At 56.6% G+C, this 24,020-nt stretch overlaps 1 protein-coding gene across 9 annotated transcripts in view; it reads left to right on the top strand.

The window, feature by feature from the left end:
• The window catches only part of LOC101945981 (receptor-type tyrosine-protein phosphatase V-like), a 65,096-nt gene that overhangs the window by 18,980 nt on the left and 22,096 nt on the right, over positions 1-24,020 (top strand). For 6 of the 9 annotated variants that reach the window (XM_065592340.1, XM_065592342.1, XM_065592341.1 and 3 more), the window contains 15 exons: positions 1,305-1,574; positions 3,564-3,836; positions 4,203-4,469; positions 5,375-5,647; positions 7,200-7,469; positions 11,014-11,283; positions 12,072-12,344; positions 12,744-13,016; positions 13,547-13,816; positions 14,686-14,958; positions 18,646-18,918; positions 21,056-21,328; positions 22,782-22,898; positions 23,048-23,203; positions 23,662-23,940. In XM_065592340.1, coding sequence (XP_065448412.1) covers positions 1,305-1,574; positions 3,564-3,836; positions 4,203-4,469; positions 5,375-5,647; positions 7,200-7,469; positions 11,014-11,283; positions 12,072-12,344; positions 12,744-13,016; positions 13,547-13,816; positions 14,686-14,958; positions 18,646-18,918; positions 21,056-21,328; positions 22,782-22,898; positions 23,048-23,203; positions 23,662-23,940 — 3,810 coding nt within the window. The remainder of the gene's footprint in view (positions 1-1,304; positions 1,575-3,563; positions 3,837-4,202; positions 4,470-5,374; positions 5,648-7,199; positions 7,470-11,013; positions 11,284-12,071; positions 12,345-12,743; positions 13,017-13,546; positions 13,817-14,685; positions 14,959-18,645; positions 18,919-21,055; positions 21,329-22,781; positions 22,899-23,047; positions 23,204-23,661; positions 23,941-24,020) is intronic. The other 3 variants (XM_065592339.1, XM_065592344.1, XM_065592338.1) reach the window with 2 other exon arrangements.

Genomic DNA, 24,020 nt, shown 5'->3' with positions numbered 1-24,020 from the left:
CAGCTGCGAACCAGGGCGGGGCTATTTGCCAGTGACGACGGCATGGCTGTGCCCTGGTGGGGACGGGCTCTCCTGGGTCTGTGGGAGCTGGGCCAGTGGGAGCTGGGCCAGCAGCCAGCTTTAGCCAGGCCCGTTATCTGTGTGAACTGGGGCTGTGGGGAGTGAGACTGGCCTGCGTGTGAGCTGGGCATTGGGTGGGGAGGTTTGGTCCACCCCCATTGTATGTATGTGAATGGGAGGGGGGCGCCTCTGACTGGTGGTTGAGGTCTAGAGAGCAGATTAGCCTGCTCACCTCTGTTCCCATCCCGGCGCTGGGTGGGTTTATTTCTATTTACCGTGAGGTGCGAAGAGCAAGCGACACCTGCACCTAAACTGCCCCGCCCAGCCTCAAGGCCATTCACAGCTGCCCCCTTGCCTGGCCCAGACTGGCTGCTGTGCCCTCCTCCCTCCCTCCAGCAGCCTTGGGCCTGGGGGGGCTGGCAGAAGGGCCCTAGCTACTCTGAGCTATGGAGCTGGTTCAGCGTCCAGGCCTGTCCCTTCCCACTGGTCCCGGCACCCTGAGACGGCCCTTTCCTACGAAGCAAGAGAATCCGACTTGGACTGTGCCCAGCTGCTCCTGCTTAACCTTCCCCTCACCTGGGGCAGCCCAGCCTCGGGCTGGCACGTGCCCTAACACCAGGGTTGCACAGAGGACACAGGCTGTCCTGGTGCAACGAGGGGCTGCTCTCAGCTGGGAAGGAAACAGGAGGAGAGCAGCATCGGCAGTGCCCCAGGGCCAGTGGGACAGGAGGCTGTCTGCATGGCTGTCTCTAGCACAGACGCAGCGAGTCCCACAGCAGCGAGGATGTCAGCAAGGCTGGGTGCCGGGCCCTCAGGCATTCAGCACGCTCCGCTCAGCACTCAGGTGTGAGATCTGCTTGGGGCAGTCTGTAACAGCTCCTGCCAGCTCTGCCAGGCTACCTCTTGGTCCCCAGCATCCCGCTCTGGCCTCTGGGCACATCTCAGCGAGAGGAGCCCAGTGACTCTCTTGAGGGCATTCAGGAGTCTCCCATAGGGAGCCGTGGCCAGGCCATCCCAATCCTCTATCCGGCGTGCTGGGGGAGGCCTAGCTGGGAGCCACTCAGTCCCCCTTGGGCTTCTCTGGTTATTGCCCGGCTGTCCCACCAGCGCTGGAACCTGGTGCCAGGCAGGCCCTCCAACTCCACCCTGTAAAATGATCAACCTCCCCATCCACGCACCTCGTACCCCTGGCAGGCTGGGCACTGCCAGCCACACACCTCCCCAGCTCCTGTCTGTGTCTTCAGCACCCACCACGCCAACAGCGCTGACACTCCAGAGCCTGGGCTCCAGCACCAGCCTCTTTGCCTCCTGGAGCGGTGCCGAAGGAGCTGCCTGGCTGCGCTTAACCCTCCACAACCTGCTCTCCCGCACGGTGACCAGGACAGTATCAGCCAAGAGGGGCCTCTCTAATTACACCTTCCAGCACCTCAGCCCTGGCACCCCGTACCATCTGGGGATGAGCACCGCTGCTGGGCCGTACTGGGCAGTGGGGCCCAATGCCACCGCCTGGACATGTGAGTACAGCTCTCCGGGGACAGGGGAGGGGGCATAAGAACATAAGTGCGGCCATACTGGGTCAGACCAAATGTCCATCTAGCCCCGTGTCCTGTCTTCTGACAGTGGCCAATGCCAGGTGCCCCAGAGGGAATGAACAGAACAGGGAATCCTCAAGTGATCTCTCTCCTGTCAACCATTCCCAGCTTCTGGAAAACAGAGGCTAGGGACACCATCCCTGCCCATCCTGGCTAATAGCCATTGATGGACCTATCCTCCATGAACTTATCTAGTTCTTTTTTGAACCCTGTTATAGTCTTGGCCTTCACAACATCCTCTGGCAAGGAGTTCCACAGTCTGACTGTGCGTTGTGTGAAAAAATACTTCCTTTTGTTTGTTTTAAACCTGCTGCCTATTAATTTCATTTGGTGATCCCTAGTTCGTGTGTTATGAGAAGGAGTAAATAACACTTCCTTATCTACTTTCTCCACACCAGTCATGATTTTATAGACCTCAATCATATCTCCCCTTAATCATCTCTTTTCCAAGCTGTAAAGTCCCAGTCTTATTAATCTCTCCTCATACAGAAGCTGTTCCATACCCCTAATCAGTTTTGTTGCCCTTTTCTGAACCTTTTCCAATTCAGTATATCTTTTCTGAGATGGGGCGACCACATCTGCACGTGGTATTCAAGATGGGGGTGTACCATGGATTTATATAGCGGCAATATGATATTTTCTGTCTTATTATCTATCCCTTTCTTAATGATGCCCAATATTCTGTTCACTTTTTTTACTGCTGCTGCACATTGAGTGGATGTTTTCAGAGAACTATCCACAATGACTCCAAGATCTCTTTCTTGAGTGGTAACAGCTAATTTAGACCCCTGGTGATGCAGCACCTGCCTTATGCCATGGCCCGTCACTGTGGAGCAGGGCAGCTCAGGAACCAGGGGGCAGCGTGGCCAGCTCCCGCGATGGTGCTTTTTCTGAAAGCCCTGGCTCCTGGAGTCAGGTGATGACATTAGACTCTCAGATTCTGTTTTTAAAAAGAGTCAGTTTCCACTTCTCATGATTGGGGAGCAGAGTCTGAGACCGTGAACCCTTGATGTTCAGGTCAGACAATGGAGAGAAGGAGAGAGAGAATGGATCATTTGAAAACATCCCATGGTTTGTTTTTTTTAGGGCGATCCTATGATTTTGGTGCCCCACTCCTGATTTGTGAGATTACAGATATTCCTGCACCCTCTTTTCAACTAACTATCCAGATAGCTACATCTTGGAGAGATGCTTCTTGTTAACTGTGGTGCAGTTACTTTTGGAAGCTGTGCATCTCACTAGCTGCCTGCTTTCTGCCATAGAGCGTCTCTGACTAGACTCATTCTCTGATGCAGCTGCTGCCTAGAGATTAACAAAATGTTATGTGGTGCCAAAACATTCCAAGGGTCTGTTCCGAACTGGGAATTAGTCTCAAGGACAGGCCCCGAATCAAAGAATGAAACAGTAGCAGGAACAGGATGAGATGAAGCCGGGGAGAATTTAGGCTGACTATCCAGAATGATGTCCTGACGAAGAGTTCTATGAGGCTGTGGGCTTGTCTCCCAAGGGGGAGGGGTGCAGGTGCCATTACTTGGGACAGGTAAACCGAGTCTGGTGTAACATGGTGTAAGGAGCAGTTCTCCTCTGGCCTGTGTGAGAGGGAAGGGTTAGCTGATCTCAGTCTTCTCCATCTCCTACATCTCTAATTCATGCTTCTCTCTCTTCTGGGGAACTCCCTTTGGGACAGAAGCTGGGGAGGGCAGGATAGAGATATGGGGCAAGGCTGCATGGGGGAGGCTGGCACTGCCTGCTCTAGCCAGCGCAGTCACTGACTTCTCCCTGAAAAGGAGATGGCTTCTGCCCTGGGCGAGTGGATGAGGCTGTCTGGGGGCAGCGTGTGCCTGGGGGTTCTTTTTAGATGTTTGAACTGCTGGGCACTGACCCTCCACCCCATGTTCTCTTTCCTCCCAGACCCCCTGAGCCCAGTCAACCTGACCCTGAGCATCACTGGGGAGGCTGGCTCATTGCAGGCTCGCTGGACCCCACCCGCTGGAAAGAGGGACTATTATCTGGTGACCTTGCATCAGGGAGAGAGCAGAGCCCTGGCTAGGAACGTGTCTGTGGGAGGAGACAGCGCTCACGTCAGCTTCCACGGGCTGAGCCCTGGGAACCAGTACTCACTGCAAGTGACAGCCGTGGCTGGGCCGCACAGGGCACCTTCTCCGAGTGCTGCCGCCTGGACACGTAAGCAGCGAGCCTGTGCTCGGGACCCGAAGGCACTGAAGGGGCAGGGAGGCCAAGACAACCCCTCGCTGCTGATGGGCTGGGCCGTTAGAGGTCCCAGTGGGTAAGCCTGGCCCATGCATGGCTCTGGGGTGGGCAATGGCACTGGAAGGTCCTAGAGGAGGGAGGGCAGGGATGCCTGGCTGGGCATGCTGTTGGCACCGGGGTCACTCTTGGGGGACCGTCCCCCAGAATTCCATATGGCGGTGCCTACAATCTCATGCATGGAGCAGCTGCTTGGGTGCTGCACAGGGAGGGGCCCCTAGATGCCCCCGAGCAGCGTGGTTCTGAGTGTACTGACCACATGGGGCTCTTTCTGCTTTGCAGAGCCACTAGCGCCACCTGGCGTGAGCCTCTCCAGCCAGGGGAGCACCTCCACCCTGCATGCCCGTTGGAAGGAGGTGGCTGGAGCTGGGTACGTGGTGGCGTTGTACTCCGTGGAGCCCCCTGCACTGGTGAAGAATAGCTCTGAGGTGGGAGGTGTAACCAACCTTACCTATGAAGGGCTGAGCCCAGGGACCCACTATGCCTTTGTGATCAGCACGGTAGCTGGGCCTTACGCCTCCCCACCCCTGCGCGTCACCAACTGGACATGTAAGTGTCACCGGTGCCCGCCAAGGGGGCTGACAGGGATGGAGATGGAGCCAGGGGCATGAGTTCCCAGTGTTTCCCAGTGGGCTTCTCAGCTGCTCATCCTGGTGATGTCACAGATCAGTGCTTGTGACATCACAGGTGCATCCTTTGTGACCTCACTGACTAGAACAGCAGAAGGCTCAGAAGGACCATGGGGTTTAGTGACACATGGAATCCATGAGTCAGTCCTGTCCAGCGTCTGGACTAGCCCACCCAATCAGAGCATAGGTCTGTCTAGCCCAGTCCCCTGCCATACTGCATCAGGCCATAGGCCCGTTTACTAAACTACCTCCCCTCTGCTGCATCTGATTGGGTCACATGTCCACCTGGTCCGTTATCCACCTACCTCCTGTCTTAGATTGGGCCAGAGGTCTAGACTGAGTCCAGTGCCCACCCCCCGTCACACCAGTTCAGGCTGTCAGCCCAGCCAGCCGGCCTCCCACCTCTTGCCGCACTAGCTCAGACTATCAGTCCGTTATCCCACCTCCTGCAGGGACCAGCACTTGGCACATCATTGGGAAGCTAAACTCCCCAAAATGCCCTGCTGGCTCTGAGTGGAGGATCGGCAGGTGACCCATTAGTGGGGAGGGATAGCTCAGTGGTTTGAGCATAGGCCTGCTAAACCCAGGGTTGTGAGTTCAATCCTTGAGGGGGCCATTTAGGGATCTGGGGCAAAAATCTGTCTGGGGATTGGTCCTGCTTGGAGCAGGGGGTGGGACTAGATGACCTCCTGAGGTCCCTTCCAACCCTGAGATTCTATGATTCTAGACCCTCAGCAGGGGGCTGATGGCTGAGGTTTGTTTGCCCTGAGAATATGGGGCAGGATCCATTGCCCGGCTTCAACTCCAGTCCCTTTTCTCCCCTAGATCCTTTGCCCGTGGAAGAGCTGAGCCTCAGCAACCAGGGCCAAAGCACCTCCTTGCGCGCCTCCTGGAAAGGAGCTGCTGCCGGCAGCGTGAATTACAGCGGTGTCCTCCTCAAAGCCAGGTCGCAGGCGTGGCTCAGGAACGTGACCGTGGGGGAGAGCTGCACCAACGTCACCTTCCAGGGGCTGAGCCCCGGGCATCAGTACACCCTGGAGATGGCTGCCATGGCTGGACCTTACAGATCGCCTGTGCGGACGGCCATGGACTGGACATGTGAGTGGGGCTACTCTCCCACACCTGCCTGTCTCCTGAGCCAGCTGTAGCGTGGGCAGTTTAGGCTCCAGAGGAATGGAGAACAGTGACAGCCGGGGGTCTAGATACAACAGTGTAGCGATGAGCGCTTTGGGAATGCTGGAGCCGTGAAGATGGCTGGCTGGCTGGCTGGTCAGAGATGTGAGAATGGAGGTGGCTAGCCAGGAGGATTCTGAGGGCCCAGTTCAGCCTTGGTAAAAGCAGATGAGACTCTGGTGCAATGGGTGGAGTTAAACCAAGACCAAAGATAGCCCCAAATGGGCCTGATTCTCCCCTCCAGGGCCCTCGTGTGTCCTGCCCACTTGTGCAAAATGAGTGCCAACCCCTCGGGATACCCAGCATTCGACACTCACTTTGCACAGGTTTAAGCGGCACCCAGGGTGCCCGGCAGAATCAAATGGGGCCTGGAGTCGAGCTCTGGTTTAGATCCACCCCTATGCCCAGGCCAAGTTTCTGTAGGTCCCATGGTACTCTGTGTGGACATATGTGCAACATTCCTCTACACACGAGCTTGACGCCCCGGAGATCCCTCCCATCATATGTGTCTGTTTCACCTGAGCAGTGAGATCCGGTAGTTCTGCCCCGTCTCCGTGCACGTGGAGGTGTTTCTGGCTTCCCACCTGTAGGCTGTGCTCTCCATGGAAGGAATTCCATTTGGGGTTACAGGAACTCCTAACTCTTGCTGGCAAACATTTTAAAAGCAGCAAGGTGGGTGCCAACTTCAGGCGTGAGAACGCTGCTCCGTGCAGTGATGTTGCTCGTACGCGGCGCAAAGTTGCTTGATCCCACCGGCTGATCGTTGGTGCCAGGGCTGGCTTTAGGACCTGCAGGGCCCGATTCGAATACCTGGTGGCGGTCCGGGTCTTCGGTGGCACTTCGGTGGCGAGGGGCCCACTCCGGGTCTTCCGCGGCACTGAAGGACCCCCCGCAGCCGAAATGCCGCCGAAGACCCGGAATTAAAAAATTAAAAAGGCGCTGGGCCCGATTCCAGGGAATGGGGAGAATCGGCCTATAGCCGGCCCTGGTTGGTGCTTAGCAGAAGGCTGGCTATTTGTGGGGTCTGGCTGGGCAGATTATCTGAGATAAATGCAGCTGGAATCCCAGTCCCCTACCTACACTGTGACCTTTTAAGACTGCGGTTAATACAAACTTATTTTATTAGTGGGCTTTTCTATGGTGCCCATCACCAGAATATCTGGGCACTTCCCTAGCATCAGGTTCAGCCTCCCAGCACCCCTGTGAGCGAGGGAGGTATTATACCCATTTTACAGATGGAGGCACACCAAGGCTGGCTGATCGGCTCGCACCATGACAGAGATGGGAATAGAACCCACATCTCCTGCCCCAGCAAGCCTGTGTCAAAACCTCCAGCCCAGCCCAGCCTTTCTCCCTCACGAGCCCCAGCTCCAGATCCTGGGCCCCCGTCCCACTCTCTGCATCTCATTCCTCTGCATCCATGGCAAGGCACGCTACTAGCCATGCTACTAGCCACTTACCCACCTCTTTCTTTCAGACCCTTTGGCCCCATCTGGCGTGACACTGACCAGTAAAAGACACCCCCTGGGTCTCTCTGCTGCCTGGCACAGCGCTTCCGGGGACAGAGACCGGTTCCTCATCCACCTCTACAGCAAGGAGCTCTTGATGCAACAGAACGTTTCAGTGGGGCCAGACACTCAGAACTTCACTTTCCTGGGGCTTCTCCCCGGGATCCAATACTCCGTGGAGGTGACGGCCCTGGCGGGACCCTACAGAGCCTCGGCGCCATCTGCCACGGCGTGGACGTGTGAGTACAGGCTGCGGCCTGTGGGGATGGTCTCCTGCATGGTGTGGGATCCTGGCATCACCTGCAGTACTGGAGACTCTGGGTCTGTCCACGCTGCAATCAGAGGTGTGGCTGCAGCATGTGTAGACGTAGCTTTGATCTAGCTGGCACCAATAACAATAGCAGTGAAGCTGCGGCAGCATGGGCTGGTGTCATGTTCCTGTACCAGATGTGGACTGGCTACAAGCTTGCTTATAAACGCCAGATGTGTTCAGCATAAGATCCTTTAATGCTCTGCCCGCTATGGCTGAGGTTAGCTTTAAATAAGATATTTTACACACAGTATAACACAGTTTAGCGTTCCATTACATCTCCCCCTTTACGTTCTACATTCCTACCATTTACAGTATTCACAATGTCACGATTTGGGGTAGGCGGCCCAGACTGACTGATTAGGCTTAGGACTTCATTGAGGGTTTTGTTGTTCTTCCATCAAAGATCAATATATCAGAATATCGTCCATTAAAACTACAACTCCGTTTGAGTTCGTTAACAGTTCGGCCATCTTTTTTTGAAAATTGTATGGGGCACTGGCAATCCCAAAAGGTGATCTTTGAAAGCAAAACCATCCAAACGGTGTGATAAATGTAGTCATTTTAGCACTTTCTTTGGCTAAAGGAATTTGCCAGAATCCGCTTGAGGCATCCAGCTTGGAGAATGCTGTCATTCCTTTCACTTTGGGGAGGAAGTCAGCCAGTGTTGGGCGGATAGATTGTTTCTCTCACAACTGCTTCATTAAGTCTTTTAAGATCCACACAGATTGATATTTTTCCATTTTTCTTTATAACCAGTACCACTGAGGCATACCATGCTGCTGGCTCAGAGATTTTCTCAATTATGCCAATCCGCTCCATTCTCTTTAACTCGGTTTCCACTCTATGAAGTAATGGGATAGGAATGCTGTGAGGTGTATGTACACTATATGGTTCAGTATTGTCTCGTAAGGTTATTTGTACTGGATTTCCTCTCAAAAGTCCAGTATCACCAAATATTCCATTGAGTTCTTCTACCTTTCTCATTAGGCCCATCATGGTGTCACGCTGCGGCTGAGAAGGCTGTCGGTCTGTGGTCCTTTGGTCACATACAATCTGAATGCACAGCTTTTGTCTTTGTAAGTTGTTTCTGTGGTGAACTAGCCCATGCAGTTCAGAATACAACCAGGGCTAGTGAGAGCTGTGTCAGGTGACTTCAGCTCTGGGAGGGGTTGAAGATGGTTGTAAGTACCCTCTGAGATATGACTATGACATCAGTTGCTGAGTCAGTTTTAAAGTCAATAGTCTTGCCGAGAATATTCAGTTTCACTCTCCAGGCAGGTTCTATGTCATCACAAGTGATAGATCGCAGAAACAATGGCTTTTGATTGTCTGCAATATGAGTCAACTCCCTGACTGCTTTGTTGCAGCAAACAGCTGCAAAATGTCCATATTTAATGCATTTATTAGACCGTGTGCCTCTGGCTGGACATGCATCATCTCTTGGGATATGATTTTTTCCCATACCTTGTGCATGTAGGCTGGAATTTGTCCCTCTTAGCCTGGGAGTTCTCTCACCTTGCCTCAGGGATTTTATGATAATGACTTTTAACACTCAAGTGTCTGTTTACAGTTTCTAAGCTGGTTTCAGGACTTTCAAGTTTGTCAGTTTCGCTAGAAAAGATATTTTCCTGTTTTGCATTCCACAAATCAGTTTTCAGCCAATGTATGCAGAGCTCTTATAAAACAGTCAACATTTTCCTGTTTCTTGAATTCTTTGGTGAAAACATGCTCTTCCATAAACCATGTTTCTCTGAGGTATAAAGTATGCATCAAACATAGCCAGAACCTTCTCATAGTCATCTTTGTGACTGTCTTTAGTAAAATCAAAGGATTTAAAGATATGCTCTGCCTGCTTCCCCATAGAAGCAATTAAAGCAGGTATTTGTATATCTCCAGTTCGTTTGTGCAGCTTGTTTGCAATTTGAAATCTTGCAAAATACTGCTTCCAGTCTGTCCATTGGGAAGGTTTGTGAAAGCTGCAGTTCTCTGGAGCATTGAAGAGTGGCATGTTGATGATATCCTGCAACCTTTGTTGCTGTTTTCCTTCTTTTTTTGCTCTTAGTTTACTCTTGGCACCATGTCATGCTTCTGTATCAGATATGGACTGGCTACAGAGCTTGCTTCTATACCAAATAGGTTCATTATAAGGTGTTTTAATCCTCTGCCTGCTGAGGTAAGCTTTAAATAAGGTATTTTACACTACATTTTACATGTAATGGCTGAACAGTGCAATACACTTTAGCATTCTATTGCACTGGGTGTGTTCCAGAGCAGGTAGCCTGCACTGCCATGGCGTCACTGCTATCAGTGTCCAAGCTAGCTGGGTACATCTGCACAGGCTGTGGTTACACCTCCGGACTGTGGTGTAGACATCCCCTTGGTCTCTGCTTCCAGCGTTTGCAATGATACGACCACTAGCAGCAGATATCTCCAATGGCTGGGGATGGGACACTAGATGGGGAGGGCTCTGAGTTACTACAGAGAATTCTTTCCCAGTGTCTGGCTGCTGGGTCTTGTCCACGTGCTCAGGGTTTAACTGGTTGCAATATTTGAGGTCAAGAAGGAATTTTTCCCTGGCTCAGATTGGCGGAGACCCTGGGCATTTTTCGCCTTCCTCTGGAACACGGGACACGGGTCACTTGCAGGTTTAAACTAGTCTCAGTGGTGGATTTTCTGTAAAGTCTTTAAACCATGATTTGAGGACTTCAGTAACTCAGCCAGAGGTGGGGTCCATTGCAGGAGTGGGTGGGTGAGGCTCTGTGGCCTGCGATGTGCAGGAAGTCAGACTAGCTGATCACAATGGCCCCTTCTGGCCTTAAAGTCTGTGAGTTTATGATACAGAGACTGCTAGGCCAAAGCGGATGGGTGAAGAGGAGTTCAGCAAGAGCCATGAGTGCTCAGCGCTGCTGGAAATCGTTGGGTGCCTAATATGGATTTAGGGGCCTGGCATTAGCCTCAGTGCCTGGGATGGCTTTGAGGGGCCTGCCTGCCAGTTCCAGCGTTCACATGTGGAACTGGGGTCCTAGCTTGGACACGGGGGCTCGCGCTGTAACAGGCATGAAGGGAGCGGAGGAGAGGCAGCTTCCGGGGCCAGCTGTGTCTGCCCGTTGCTCTCATTGCGGGGATGCTGGGCTGAGAGTTGTCTGCCCTCAGTGGCAATGCCAGCCTCATGTGTAGCGCTGGAAGTACACAGGGCACCTCAGAACTGTGTCCCAAACGGCTTGGGTTACGCACTGGCCGGCTAGATAACAGTCTGCTATTGCTGCTGCCAATGAATGGAACTTCTCCTTTTGCCCAAGTGATTTGTGCTGCAGATAGGAAGGTCCTGGGTTCTGTGGTGCCTATCACCATAGTATCTGGGCACCTACCATACAGATGAATTCAGGCTCCCAGCATCCCCATGAGCTATGGCAGTTTTTCTTCTTTCCCCCCGTCTAACACATCTTCCTGCCTTTGTTTCCCCGCCCCAGACCCTGTGTCGCTGGCCAACATGAGTGTGACACGCGGGCCAAGCCCCCGGGAGCTGCATGTGGGCTGGATGGAGTTGGGCGGGGCGGGAGATCATTGGGTGCAGCTCTACGCGGATGAGTCTCTGTCCATCATCAGGAACGTGTCTGTACGGCGCGGAGCTGCTCACGTCGACTTTGACGGCCTGGTGCCTGGGGTGCGGTACCGGGTGGAGGTCGTCTTACAGGCCGGACCCCACCGCACCTCCTCGCAGACAGCCATCGGCTACACAGGTATAGCATGGGCCTGGTGGTGTGGGTGTATCCGCCTGCTGTGTTAAAGGGCCCCTCTCCATTGAGCCACACGGAGTGTGAGTCTGTTACAGGCCTGGGCCATAGAGCGTTCCGCTCAAGCCGTAGCAGCTCCTTCTCTTAGCTCTGGAGGTCCCTGGTTCAGACCCTGCTGCATCAGCCCAGAGGGCGGCCGCCACACCGGGGCTTCCACAGGGCACTGGTTTGGGGTACAGATCCCCCAAGACTGACCTGCTCATCCATATCAATGCTAGGCAGAATCCCGGGGATCTCAGCCAGGCCTCTGATCCAAACCAAACCCCTGCTGGTGGGCTGGTTTGGGTCAGAGAAGTGCCCCCCGAGTCCCCTTTACGTTTGCGGCTGGGCTCAGCAGACTCGACCCCTCTGATTCTTAGTGCTCCCCTGGGGGAGGATGGCACTAGCAGGTACCTGGCTGTAGGGGCACGGCACAGGGGGAAAGGGAGTCTTGGCTGGGGGAGGAGTGCCGTTCTGCCCTAGCCCCAGGCCCTTGCTGCCCAGGAAGGAGTCAGAGAATGGGGCCCTCTGGCCCTCACCCCCGTCAGACACGTGCTATTACCCTAGGCTGTCACCGTCGTCGTGCAGCCGCATGGAACGGGAACGGGGTGAGGAGCTGAGATCTCAAGCACCCACCGTGCCTTAGTCTGGCTGTGAAGTGCCTGGGGCGCTGGCTCTCCTACTCTTGCTCTAAGGACACGTGGCACGTGCCGTGTTTGCCCTGTGGGCCCCATGACACATTTTCTCCCTGCTAGCCCCTCTGACACCGCTGTCCCCAGCCGTGACCAACGGGGGCAGCACCTCCGCTCTGGCAGTGCGCTGGGAGGCCTCTGCAGGACAGAGAGATGGCTACCTGGTCAGCGTGTATGAAGAGGGCTCCCTGGCAGCTGGGAGACACGTGAATGCGGGGAAGGACAGCACCAACGTCTCCCTGGCGGGGCTGGCACCAGGATCTTGTTACCACATTGGAATCTCCGCTCTCGCCGGACCCTACAGCTCCGACCCCCAGAATGTCACCGGCTGCACAGGTAAGCGCCCTGCCTGCCGCCGGGCTGTGCATTCGCAGGGTCTCAGTCTGGCTCAGAGGGGAGAACAGCCAGGAGCACTGGAGAGGTGATGGCGTTAGAGAGGGGGGTGCCCCCGTGCAGGGCTGGAGGTGTTGTCCTGCCAGAGGTGCCATGCTTTGGCACCATGTATAAAAAGCTGATCTCCTGGCCAGATTGCTACAGGAACAATTGCTGTCTGCCTCCGTCCCCCTGCCCTTTCAACTGCACAGGATCCTTCATCACATCCCGAGCTGTTGCTGTGGGCTGTTGAAGGAGTGTCAGGCTCCTCCTCAGAGGTGGCTGCACGCGAGTGGTGGGATTTTCCCTTCCCTTGTGGCTCCCTCTTGCCCTGACTCCTCCCTCTCTGCCTTTGCCCTGCAGTTCCAGCTGCTCCTGCCAACGTGAGCCTCACCAACTCAGGCAGCTCCTCGGTGCTGCACGCTGCCTGGGACGAACCCCCTGGGAGCAGGGACCACTACCGGGTTATTCTGTACAGCCTGGTGCCCTGGGGCATAGAGACAGCTCAGTCCCTGGGACCCAACGCTCAGAACATCACCTGGACTCGCTTGGCAGCGGGCAGCAGATTCACTGCACAAGTCACTGCTGTGAAAGGTCCCTACGAATCCTCCTCTGTCAACGTCACCCAATGGACATGTGAGTGTGACGGGCCCAGGATCAACCCCCCAGCTCTGACCCTACGCCCCCCTCTGCCCTGCTCAGAGCCTGGCTCCCTCTCCCCCATTCTGATCCTTCACTGCTAGGGACCCCTCTTCTCCTGCCGCCCCTGGGGAACAGCCCCACTCTGCCCAGCCCCACTGCAGCATCCCTGCCTTTGGCCTTCGGGTGCCAGGCCCCACTCTGACCCTGCCATCCCTGGGGGCCAGTCCCTGACCCCCACACCTCCTCCCTTACCCGACTGCAGGGCCCAGGGGTGTTGCCCTCTGTGCTACATGGACCAGTACCCCCCTTGGAGCTGCCGTGTGGCCAGCTTGGTCCCTGGTGTCTGTGATGTGAGCTGCTCTCGGGAGATGCAAGCTGGAGACCAGTGCTTGATAGCGCCCCCACCTGTTGGATGAGAGGAGGCTCCTGCTGGGGCGGGCTGTGCCCCTGGCAAGGGCAGGTGGGACAGAAGCTGTGATTGCTTCTGCCAGCGGAGGCTGACTGTGTCTCCCCTTCTTTTCCAGACCCTCTGGCCCCTGCCAACCTCACCCTGGCCAGCCCCTCTGCCTCCGCCCTTCAGGTCTCCTGGACGGGGGCAGAAGGGGGAGGAGAGGGCTACACCGTGGATCTGTACGACACCTCCTCTGGCAGGCACGTTGGCCACGCTTTGCTCCCCTGGGGCGCTAGGAACCACACCTTCCAGAACCTGATCCCGGGCACCCGCTACAGCGTGGGAGTGAGCACCGTGGCAGGGCCTTACCACTCCAGCACCCCGAACCTCACCCACTGGACACGTGAGTGCCCCTCCCTGTTGCCAGGGGCCCCTTGGCTCTCCCGTCACAGCCTTGGCTTGGGGAGACCCATCTCCTCCCAGAGTTGTGTCCTGCATGGCGTCCAGTCCCGGGTGCCACTTTCACTCCATCTGCCCATGTGCAGTTGGGACCTGGGGGACGCCACCCAATCCTGCCTGGTACTGGGGGGCACCTCCACGATGGGGTCAGCCATTGAGAACAGTAAATATATTGCCAGTGTTTTCCTAAGGCCTTCTCCCTGGATCCTGGCAGGGCAAGGCACAGAAGCTGCTCTACCAGTCCTACAGCTCTGTCCCTCCTGCACTGTGCCTGGACACTGGGATCATGCCCAACATCCCAGAGAGGTCTTGGGGGCAGCCTGCCTTCCCTGCCTGCACCCCATGCTCTCGATGCCTTGGATCGGGACTGGAGTTGTGTGGGGGATAGGCAAGCCCTTTAGGTCCTTGCAGATCATCCCAGCCAGCTGGATTTTCCCTGCCCCTCCTCCCCCCGCAACCCCTTCACTCACATCCTCCCACTACATCCAGCTCGAGCAGCCTCTGCTGGGAACGTGGCCAGATTTCATGGGCCCGGGGAATCCAAGAGAAAGGCTGGGGCAGGGCAGGGGAAGGTGGGGGAGTCCCAGTCAAGGCTGGTTCAGAAGCCCCAGTGGTGGCGAGGCAGTTCTGTGACAGAGCCGAGGCCATCGGCATCTTCCCGCCAGCCCCAACAGAGCCGGGTGGGACAGATCAGGGGCCCCAGCCCAGCTCGGACGTGCCTGGCTCTCCCCCGGCATGCCCTAGCTATGAGGCTGGGCTGGGCGGTCCACAGTTGCAGGCACCATACCCTGAAGTGTTTGGTTTCACCCCCAGGCCCTCTGGCCCCTCTGGCTGTGCGTGTGGCAAACCAGGGGCACCCCGACAGGCTGAGCGCGTCCTGGGGAGCAGCCGCCGGGGGCCGCGATGGCTATGTACTGACCCTGTACCACGCGGGATCAGATGCGGTGGCAGCCAGGGCCGTCGCTGGGGAGGACGCCCACAATTTCACCTTCGCAGAGCTGGCCCCAGGACACAGGCACTCGCTGGAGGTGGTCTCCATCGCCGGGCCCTACAGGGCGGCCGCAGCCAATGTCAGCGACTGGACCTGTGAGTGCTGGGGTTGTAAAGGGGGGACGCATCAAGGGGGTGCTGCTTGCAAATGGAGCAGGAGGCCCTTGCAAGCGCAGAACAGCATCTGGGACGCTGCTGAGTGCTGGCAGGTGCTCAGATGCCAGCCGGTGACATCAGTGGCTAAGGCAGGGGTGGGCAAACTATGGCCCATGGGCCACATCCGGCCCGCGAGCCGATGTAATCCGGCCCTCGAGCTCCAGCCGGGGAGCAGGGTCTGGGGTCGCTCTGCGTGCATGTACTGTGGCTCTGCACAGCTTCCAGAAGCAGCGGTGTGTCCCCCCTCCAGCTCCTACGTTTAGGGGCACACAGGGGGCTCCGCGCGCTTTCCCCCGCCCCAAGCACCGCCAGTGCACAGGAACTGCAGCCAATAGGAACTGCAGGGGTGGCGCCTGTGGATGGGGCAGCGCGCAGAGCCGTCTGGCCACGCCTCTGCGTAGGAGTCAAAGTGGCACATGCCACTGCTTCCAGGAGCTGCTTGAGGTAAGCACTGCCCGGAGCCTGCACCCCTGAGCCCCTTTCTCACCCCAACCCCCAGCCCTGATCCCCCTCCTACACCCCAAATCCCTCATCCCCAGCCCACCCCAGAGCCCACACCCCCTGCCAGAGCCTTCACCCCCTCCTGCATCCCAGCCTCAATTTTGTGAGCATTCATGGCCCTCCATACAATTTCCATACCCAGATGTGGCCCTCGGGCCAAAACATTTTCCCATTCCTGGGATAAGGGGAGGTGGGCTACCCTCCCCTGCACACTGCCCGTTCCCATGGGGAGAAGCGTGTGCACACCGGTGTGCACACACATACACTCACACAGACACGCACCGGATATACACAGCCACGTGCCCAAACACACAGAGAGATGCACTCTCACATAGGTGCGTGCACATGCAGGGCGGGCTTTAGGCCGATTCAGCCGATTCGGCTGAATTGGGCCCCGCGCCTAAGAGGGCCCCGCAGCTGTCCACTTCGCCCCCAGCTCACTTCCCCCTCCTCCCCTCCCCTGAATGCTCCGCCCCCTGTTCTTCCCCCTCCCCTGCTTCCCGCGAATCAGATGTTCGCGGGAAGTCTGAAAAGAAGCTGGGGCAGGCGGCGGCAGCAACAGGTAAGCTGGGGGGGGATGCGAGGAGGGCTCCTGGGAGGCCCGGCGCGGCCCAGTCCGGCCCCGGCCCCGGCCCCGGCCCCGGCCCCGGCGGCTCTGGCTCCAGCCCGGCACGGGCCCTGGGGCACCAGCCCCGGCCGAGCGCGCCGGCCCGGCCCCATGGCTCCGGCCTGGGCCTGGTGCCGGCCGAGCACCCCCGGCCCGAGCGGCTCCGGCCCCGGCCAAGCGGCTCTGGCTCTGGCCCGGCTCAGGCCCCGGGGCGCCAGCCCGGCCCTGGCCGAGTGGCTCTGGCTCTGGCCCAGGCCCCGGGGCAGTGGCCCCAGTTCCGGCCAAGCACCCCCAGTACGGCCCCACGGCTCCGGCCCCGGCCGAGCACCCCCAGCCCGGCTCGGGCCCTGGGGCGCTGGCCCGAGCGGCCCCGTCCTGAGCCCCTCCAGCCCCGGCGCCTCTGGCTCGGGCCCCGGGGCGCCGGCCGCGTCCCCAGCCGAGCGCGCCGGCTCGGCCCCGGGCCGAGCGACTCCGGCCCGGCCCCGGCCCCAGCGGCTCCGACCCGGACCCAAACCCCACAACCCCAGCCCTAGCGGGGCCCGATTCCTGGGGGCGGGGCTTGCCGGCGGCCAGGAATCGGGCCCCGCTCTTGCTAAGGCCGGCCCTGTGCACATGGACAGAATGTGCCCACGGTGATGTGCCCATGTGCACGATCACACAGATGGATGCACACGTGGATGTGCACACGCTCACACACGTCCACTTACGCAGACGTGCAGACATGGACACCTGCCTGCTCACACACATGCTAAGCTTTAGTGTGTACAGAGACTAAAGGTTCAAGGGCTAGTGAATGAGGATATTGGAAATGAGTGGCTGCATATCAAACAAAATCAGAACACGCTTTCTAGAGACTAAACTTAACTACCAAGGTAACCTCCAGTCTGTCATCAGAGGGGTAGCCGTGTTAGTCTGAATCTGTAAAAAGCAACAGAGGGTCCTGTGGCACCTTTGAGACTAACAGAAGTACTGGGAGCATAAGCTTTCGTGGGTAAGAACCTCACTTCTTCAGATGCAAGTAATGGAAATCTCCAGAGGCAGGTATATATCAGTGTGGAGATAACGAGGTTAGTTCAATCAGGGAGGGTGAGGTGCTCTGCTAGCAGTTGAGGTGTGAACACCAAGGGAGGAGAAACTGCTTCTGTAGTTGGATAGCCATTCACAGTCTTTGTTTAATCCTGATCTGATGGTGTCAAATTTGCAAATGAACTGGAGCTCCGCAGTTTCTCTTTGGAGTCTGGTCCTGAAGTTTTTTTGCTGTAAGATGGCTACCTTTACATCTGCTATTGTGTGGCCAGGGAGGTTGAAGTGTTCTACAGGTTTTTGTATATTGCCATTCCTGATATCTGACTTGTGTCCATTTATCCTCTTGCGTAGTGACTGTCCAGTTTGGCCAATGTACATAGCAGAGGGGCACTGCTGGCATATGATGGCATATATAACATTGGTGGACATGCAGGTGAATGAGCCGGTGATGTTGTAGCTGATCTGGTTAGGTCCAGTGATGGTGTTGCTGGTGTAGATATGTGGGCAGAGTTGGCATCGAGGTTTGTTGCATGGGTTGGTTCCTGAGTCAGAGTTGTTATGGTGCGGTGCGTGGTTGTTGGTGAGAATATGCTTAAGGTTGGCAGGTTGTCTGTGGGCGAGGACTGGCCTGCCTCCCAAGGTCTGTGAAAGTGAGGGATCATTGTCCAGGATGGGTTGTAGATCACTGATGATGCGTTGGAGACATTTTAGCTCACCCAAAGTTCTCTCCCGCCTTTCCAGCCAGGACTGCCCAGCCCGAGACCTGCATTCGGGAAGTGAAAAGCGCTGTCCTTTCTGTTCTTCAGTGAAGGTTGCCCGGGTGTTATCCTTGCCTTCTAGAAATACCCCCTGCCCCGTTCATTGTCTTTGCTCCCAGACAGGAGAAAAGCCCCCCTTCTCCCCCCCCCCCCCCCGCCTGTACTCCTTTCCTGGTGATTTCACAGCTCTTCGTTTAACAGTTGACTTTGTATGTAAATGGGTGTCTGCTGTGTTAGCTTAGGGTGCTTGATTCACATTGCGACAGAGAGGGAGAGACACTTCTCAGCCTGGTTTCCTTCTTTGCTGGTGACTAATCCCTTGATATAGATTTCCAATGTATACATATCTCCTCACATAGCATCTGTGCTGACCTTTCACAGTGATGGTGGTGAGCGGAGTGACACCGGCTTTCATTTCAAACTTCACCTGATAGTCTTTGGGGAACCAGAATGTACAGACCAGAATCAGGAGATTCCTGTAACCCTCTTGCCAGGTGGCGTTCAGAAGTTCGTGGGTCACAGGCTGTCACAACAGGGGCAGATGGCAAAGTAGCAGCACTGCATGGGGTGCAGATGGAGGAGTGCAGGGAAGTGTGTCAGTGGGGGGGAGGGATGTGTGACAGCAAGGCCCCCCCTTACCCTCAGGATGCACATACCACGCAGTGCACTGTCTGTCATGCTGAGGATCCCATTCACTCTGCCCTGTTTGTGATATAAGATCTGATGTTTCCCCAGATCCTCTGGCACCCCTTAACATGTCCCTGATGAATCAGGGGCACCCCGACAGGCTGACCGCATCCTGGGGAGCTGCAGCAGGGGGCCGGGACGGCTACATGCTGACCCTGTACCACGCGGGATCGGGTGCCATGGCAGCGAGGGTCTCTGTTGGGAAGGACACCCACAATTTCACCTTTGTGAACCTGGCCCCAGGAAGCCAGTACCTGCTGGAGCTGGCTTCCACAGCTGGGCCCTACGGGATGTCTGCGGGGAACGTCAGCGACTGGACATGTGAGTAGCAGGATTTTAATAGTGAGCCAATCCGAGCCTTAGACGGGTTCCCCAGCAGCATCAACAAAGCCTCTGTGAGTTCACAGCCCTGGGAGCCAAGCAGAACTGGTCCGCCCTTCCCAGCTGTGAATCCCAGAGATGGTCTGTGGCATTGATCAGTGAGTTCCCAGTTCCCTCTGGATCCTGTGACGTGTCACCAGAACCATATGCACTTTAGCTCCGCAGCTATGTGGGAGCCAGAGGTGAACCTAGAACCAGGGGGCATCTGCTCAGTGAATTCAGGATGAGTAAGCCGAGACCCACCCCGTTGGAGGATTGGGGTATGACCTCATACTTAGTGGCCATGACGGATCGAACCTGTGTCTACTCTGGAAATCGATTCTGTAAAATGAGCCCTGGGGTTATTGTCTTTCACTGATTTCTGTATCAAATCCACTCAGTTTTACAAGCAAATGGTTTTTGTTTTCCCCTAACAGCCAGCCCTCCCCATTCAGCCTGGGATCTGAGAGTCAAGCTGGGTTCTTTCCATCTCATGCCTCCTCCCCAGTAACCAGGAGCCAGTTGATGAGTATACAGGATTATGTCTCAGTCACAGGTTACACCTATAACTCTCCTCACCTGCGTCCGAGTTTCTGAGGATGATGTGCATGGAGGAAAGAGGCTGGCTTGACTCTCAGCTCCCAGGCTGAGTGTGACGGGCTGGTCGTTAGAGAAAAGCATCTTTATATGTATAAACTGAACTAATCTAACTGGAATTCCTTGAGACACAATGGCCGTGAGACCCCTGATGCCCGTTTGGCCAATCTTTGAGTTGACCCACAGGCAGCACTGGGAAGGATCTGGCCCTTGCTAATAGAACCGTGGCTGTTTCCAAATGCACTGAGAGGGGAGCGGGAGAGATTTAGGGTCAGATGTGCCCGAGGGGCCCAAGACTCAGGAAGAGTCACTGGGTCTTAGGCTCCTAAGCCCCCTGGGTGTTTATGAACATTTTACCCATAATCCTCTAAAAAGCAGCTTGAGACCCCAAACCATTAACAGAACTACACCTGCTGACAGACACACACAATCAGTTCCCCTCGTCCCTGTCAGCCTGCTGCGTCCTGAGTCCCCTCTGCCAGGGGGTGCCATCTGTGCCCTCCCCCTGGCCCATTTCCGCTCCCCACTCTGCCTTAGGGACCGCGCTGTCGCCTGCCATTACATAGCCCTGGTCTTGGGGCCTTGCGCTTCGGCCATGTTGAGCTGTGATTTGAAGGCTAAGTCGCAGCAGGTCCCTGGATCCAGTACGCGCAGCTCTTTGAGCTGGTGCGAGGTGGCATTGGCGCCTGCGCTCAGAGCCGGGCATGTAGCTGATTTCTTGGTGCGGGAGGCTCACGGGGGATTTTGTTGCCAGTTTGGCATCAGTTTGACACTGAAGCTCAATCAGCAGATGCCCTGGGCTACACCTGGCCAGATCTAACAGAACAGGGGGTAAGGGGGAGTGAACCCCACGGCACGCTCCCCAGTACAGCTATGTTAATCCCTCTTGGGCTGAGCTCTCGGCTTGCAGGACACCCATTACTGCTGTCTGGGAGCACGTGGGGCAAGGGGAGAGATGGACTGGGGCTGCCTCCCAAGCAGTGTGTGTGTGTGGGGGGGGAGATCATGTTGCATCCTGAGAGAGGCTGCAGCAGAGTATGCCCTGCTGCGAAAGGGGTGTGGGGGGTTGTAAGTGGGGCACAATTTTTTCCTGGGGATCTCTACACAGGGCGGTGCCAAAAGGCGCAGTCTATCGCTGCCCTGAGACAGCTGGGAGCCGCTGTAAACTCTTCCCCATTGGCACAAACACATCTGGGAAGGGTCAGGGCTGCCTGTGCACGTCCCCCATGGGACATGGCCGCATCCTGTCTCCACAGGGATCGCTGCACGGACCCGAACTCAGAATCAATAGCACCTGGGCTGGTGGGGGAAAGGAAATGGGAATCCTCTGCCCTATACCTGAACTGGGAACGTGTCACCCACCCTCCCCCGGAGGGACATGAGTGAAGAAGGCAGTTAAAGCCAGATGCCTTTAGCTAATGATAACAGAGGCAGGCCTGGGTGGCTGACAAACCCCTGCTAGTGCATGCGGCTTTCATGGTCTCTCCTGGTGTTTCCCCAGACCCTTTGGCACCCCCTAATGTGTACCTGACAAACCAGGGGCGCCCCGACAGGCTGAGTGCGTCCTGGGGAGCAGCTGCCGGGGAGCGAGATGGCTACACGCTGACCCTGTACCACGCTCGAGTGGGCACAGTGGCAGCTAATGCATCTGTGGGGAAGGATGCCCACGAGTTCACCTTCTCAGGCCTGGCTCCAGGACACAAGTATTTGCTGGAGGTGGCCTCCGCGGCTGGGCCCTACCGGACGTTCGCAGGGAACATCAGCGACTGGACGAGTGAGTGGTGGGAGTCCCAGCGATTTTGCCCGGTGCATGAGATACAACACTGCTGAGCTGGGTGGGGCTGTGCACACAGAGCAGTGGGCTGGGGCGAGGGAGTAGCTAGTGCTGCTGTGTGACAGCTTGCGGGCTGCAGGCACCCTGGAGGAGGTGGGTTTGGGCTCTGGTTTAGGAAGCTGATGGGGAGCCGGCGGCCCCTGAGGACCCCAAAGCCCTGGCTAGGGAGCAGCCAGTGGAGATCCTGCAGCCCGGGATTGCTCTCTTTGGCCAGGCATTCTGGGCTTCCCAGCGTCCTTTGCTCTCAGGGCCTTGCACCATCCGCAGCGAACGCTTTTAATCGTAACAACGCAGCCCCAAAGCCATCATTCCTCCCCAGCCAGGGAAGGGCTGTTTCAGCCACAGACCCCTAGCGCACGCCTGCAAGGTGTCGACAAGGCCAAGAACTTAGCGAGACTCCAGCAGGGATGGGAGCCTCCGGGGCTAAACTTGTGTCTTTGTTCCAATCTTTCCAATCAGGGGCATCAAACCTTCAAAATAAAAAATGGCATCAGTGTTAGCAGACAGGGGGTTCAGCTTTCAGTGCATTCCCAACGTTCTGATGGACTTTTTTTCTGCAGCCAGGCCAGTCTAATCAAGAGCAGCTGAACGTTAGGTGCCCGAGCCTAGATTTAGGCACCTTCAAAAGCCCTTATGTGGGTTCAGAACCCAGCTCGGGCAGATGGACATGCACTAGCTCGGCAGGAGCCAGCGTGCCAAAAATAGCCGCATGGCCATGGTGGCACAGGCAGTGGCTCTGGCTAGCTACCTGAGTACGTACCCGGGGGGCGGAGGGATTATATCACAGCCACCCTGCTATTTTTAGCACGCTAGCCTGAGCAGAGCTAGTGCATGTACGTCTACCTGCATGGGAATTATACCTCACAGCTGCTGAATAGAGGGGCTAATTGCTTATCCACGTTGCCTTTGTTCCGGCTCAGGATGGTGAGGGGAGCTGGTGTTTCAGCCGAGATGAGCGTTTAAAGGGTGACACTTCCTGATAGGAAAATAATCTCATAGGTAAAATCTGAAAGAGTTCATAGATTCATAGATTCTAGGACTGGAAGGGACCTCGAGAGGTCATCGAGTCCAGTCCCCTGCCCGCATGGCAGGACCAAATACTGTCTAGACCATCCCTGATAGACATTTATCTAGGAAACTAGATAAACTAGACATTTATCTATTTAGGAAACTAATTAAAGAGAGGAGTCCAAAAATGTCTCCGCGGGCAATCTGAGACTGTAACGTGGGAAGGATGTGAAGAATAGCAGCATAGAAATAAAAGATCTGCCTTAAATGAAGACTAGAAGGATTGTCTCCCATACCTGACTGTATTGCCCTGGGGTGGGCTGGGGGTTGATGTGGCAGACTCAGGAAATGACTCTCTCTCCCTTGGATTGTTTTTATAATGTAGCCCCTCTGGTTCCAGCGAATCTCTCTGCGGTGCCCAGGGAGAGCCACACAGTGCTGGCCGTGTCCTGGGGCCACGCCTCCAGCCAGCAGGATTACTGCCAGCTGTGGCTGCGGGATCCTGGGAATAGGGTGACCAGATGTCCCGGTTTTATAGGGACAGTCCTGATTTTTGGGTCTTTTTCTTATATAGGCTCCTATTACCCCCCCTCCCCTCTCCCCCCCCCACACCCGTCCTGATTTTTCACACTTGCTGTCTGGTCACCCTACCTGGGAACCACACGCTACCACAGAGGCACACCCTGGCGGGGGGGCAAGTCCAGCACTTCTTCCGGGGGCTGGTCCCAGGCAGAAATTACTCGGTTTCCCTGAGCTGCGTGGCTGGGCCTTACTGGAGCAGCACGGGTATCTTGGTGGTGCCAATAGGTGGGTATGGGCCTGCGCTGGGCGGGAAGCTGCAGGGGCTGGAGAGCGCAATGGGTGTGTGCAGGGCAGGGAGGGGGGTGAGCTAGTGACTGGAGGGAGATGCCCCCACGGAGCCACATTGCCTGGCATCCTGCGAAATAAACCTAATTCCACAGAGAGTCTTCCTTGGCCTGGTCCTCCTGTAACATGTCTCTCCCCTGCAGGCCCTGGGCACAGCCACGCCGGCCCCTGGCCTCCCGCGTGGCCCTCAACCCCGGCCCAGCCTCACCATCCCTCTTGCAAAGGCCCTGGCCAAGCCACTCCAGCCCAAGCTGGGGTTCCTGTGGCCCAGGTATCCAGCTTTGTACCTTGGCACCGTGCAGGCATGGAACTGCTGTGGGGCACATGGCCTGGTTTGGGGCTGGAAATGCCCCCACCCCATGCGGGGTCTGCCTAGCTCAGGGTGTCTCCTTTCTCAGCGCCTGACCCAGTGGAAGATCTGCAGTGCCACCCTGACTCCAAGGGCTTTTCCCTGAGCTGGACCTTCCCTGCTGGAGACGTGGAGGCCTGCGAGCTGGCGGCAGAGAGGCTGTCCGGGGGCCCCCCCCAGGCTGAGGCTCGGGTGATCGCTCCCAGGAACAAGACCAGCCTGTGGGGTTTGGAGCCAGACTCTTCGTACCGAATCAGCGTGAGCGCAGTGGGCAGGAACGGGCTGAGGAGCCGGACTGTGACTCTGGTCTGCAACACGTCAGCAGAGGGTAGGTCTTCCCACGGTCCCCAGGAAGAGCTGCCAGGTCGGGTTTGCCGGTTAGCTAGCAGGCCCTATTCCAGAGATCAG

This window comes from Chrysemys picta, chromosome 4, assembly GCF_011386835.1.
Source record: "Chrysemys picta bellii isolate R12L10 chromosome 4, ASM1138683v2, whole genome shotgun sequence".
NCBI classification, from domain to species: domain Eukaryota; kingdom Metazoa; phylum Chordata; order Testudines; family Emydidae; genus Chrysemys; species Chrysemys picta.
This window is presented reverse-complemented; position numbering and strand designations above follow the sequence as displayed.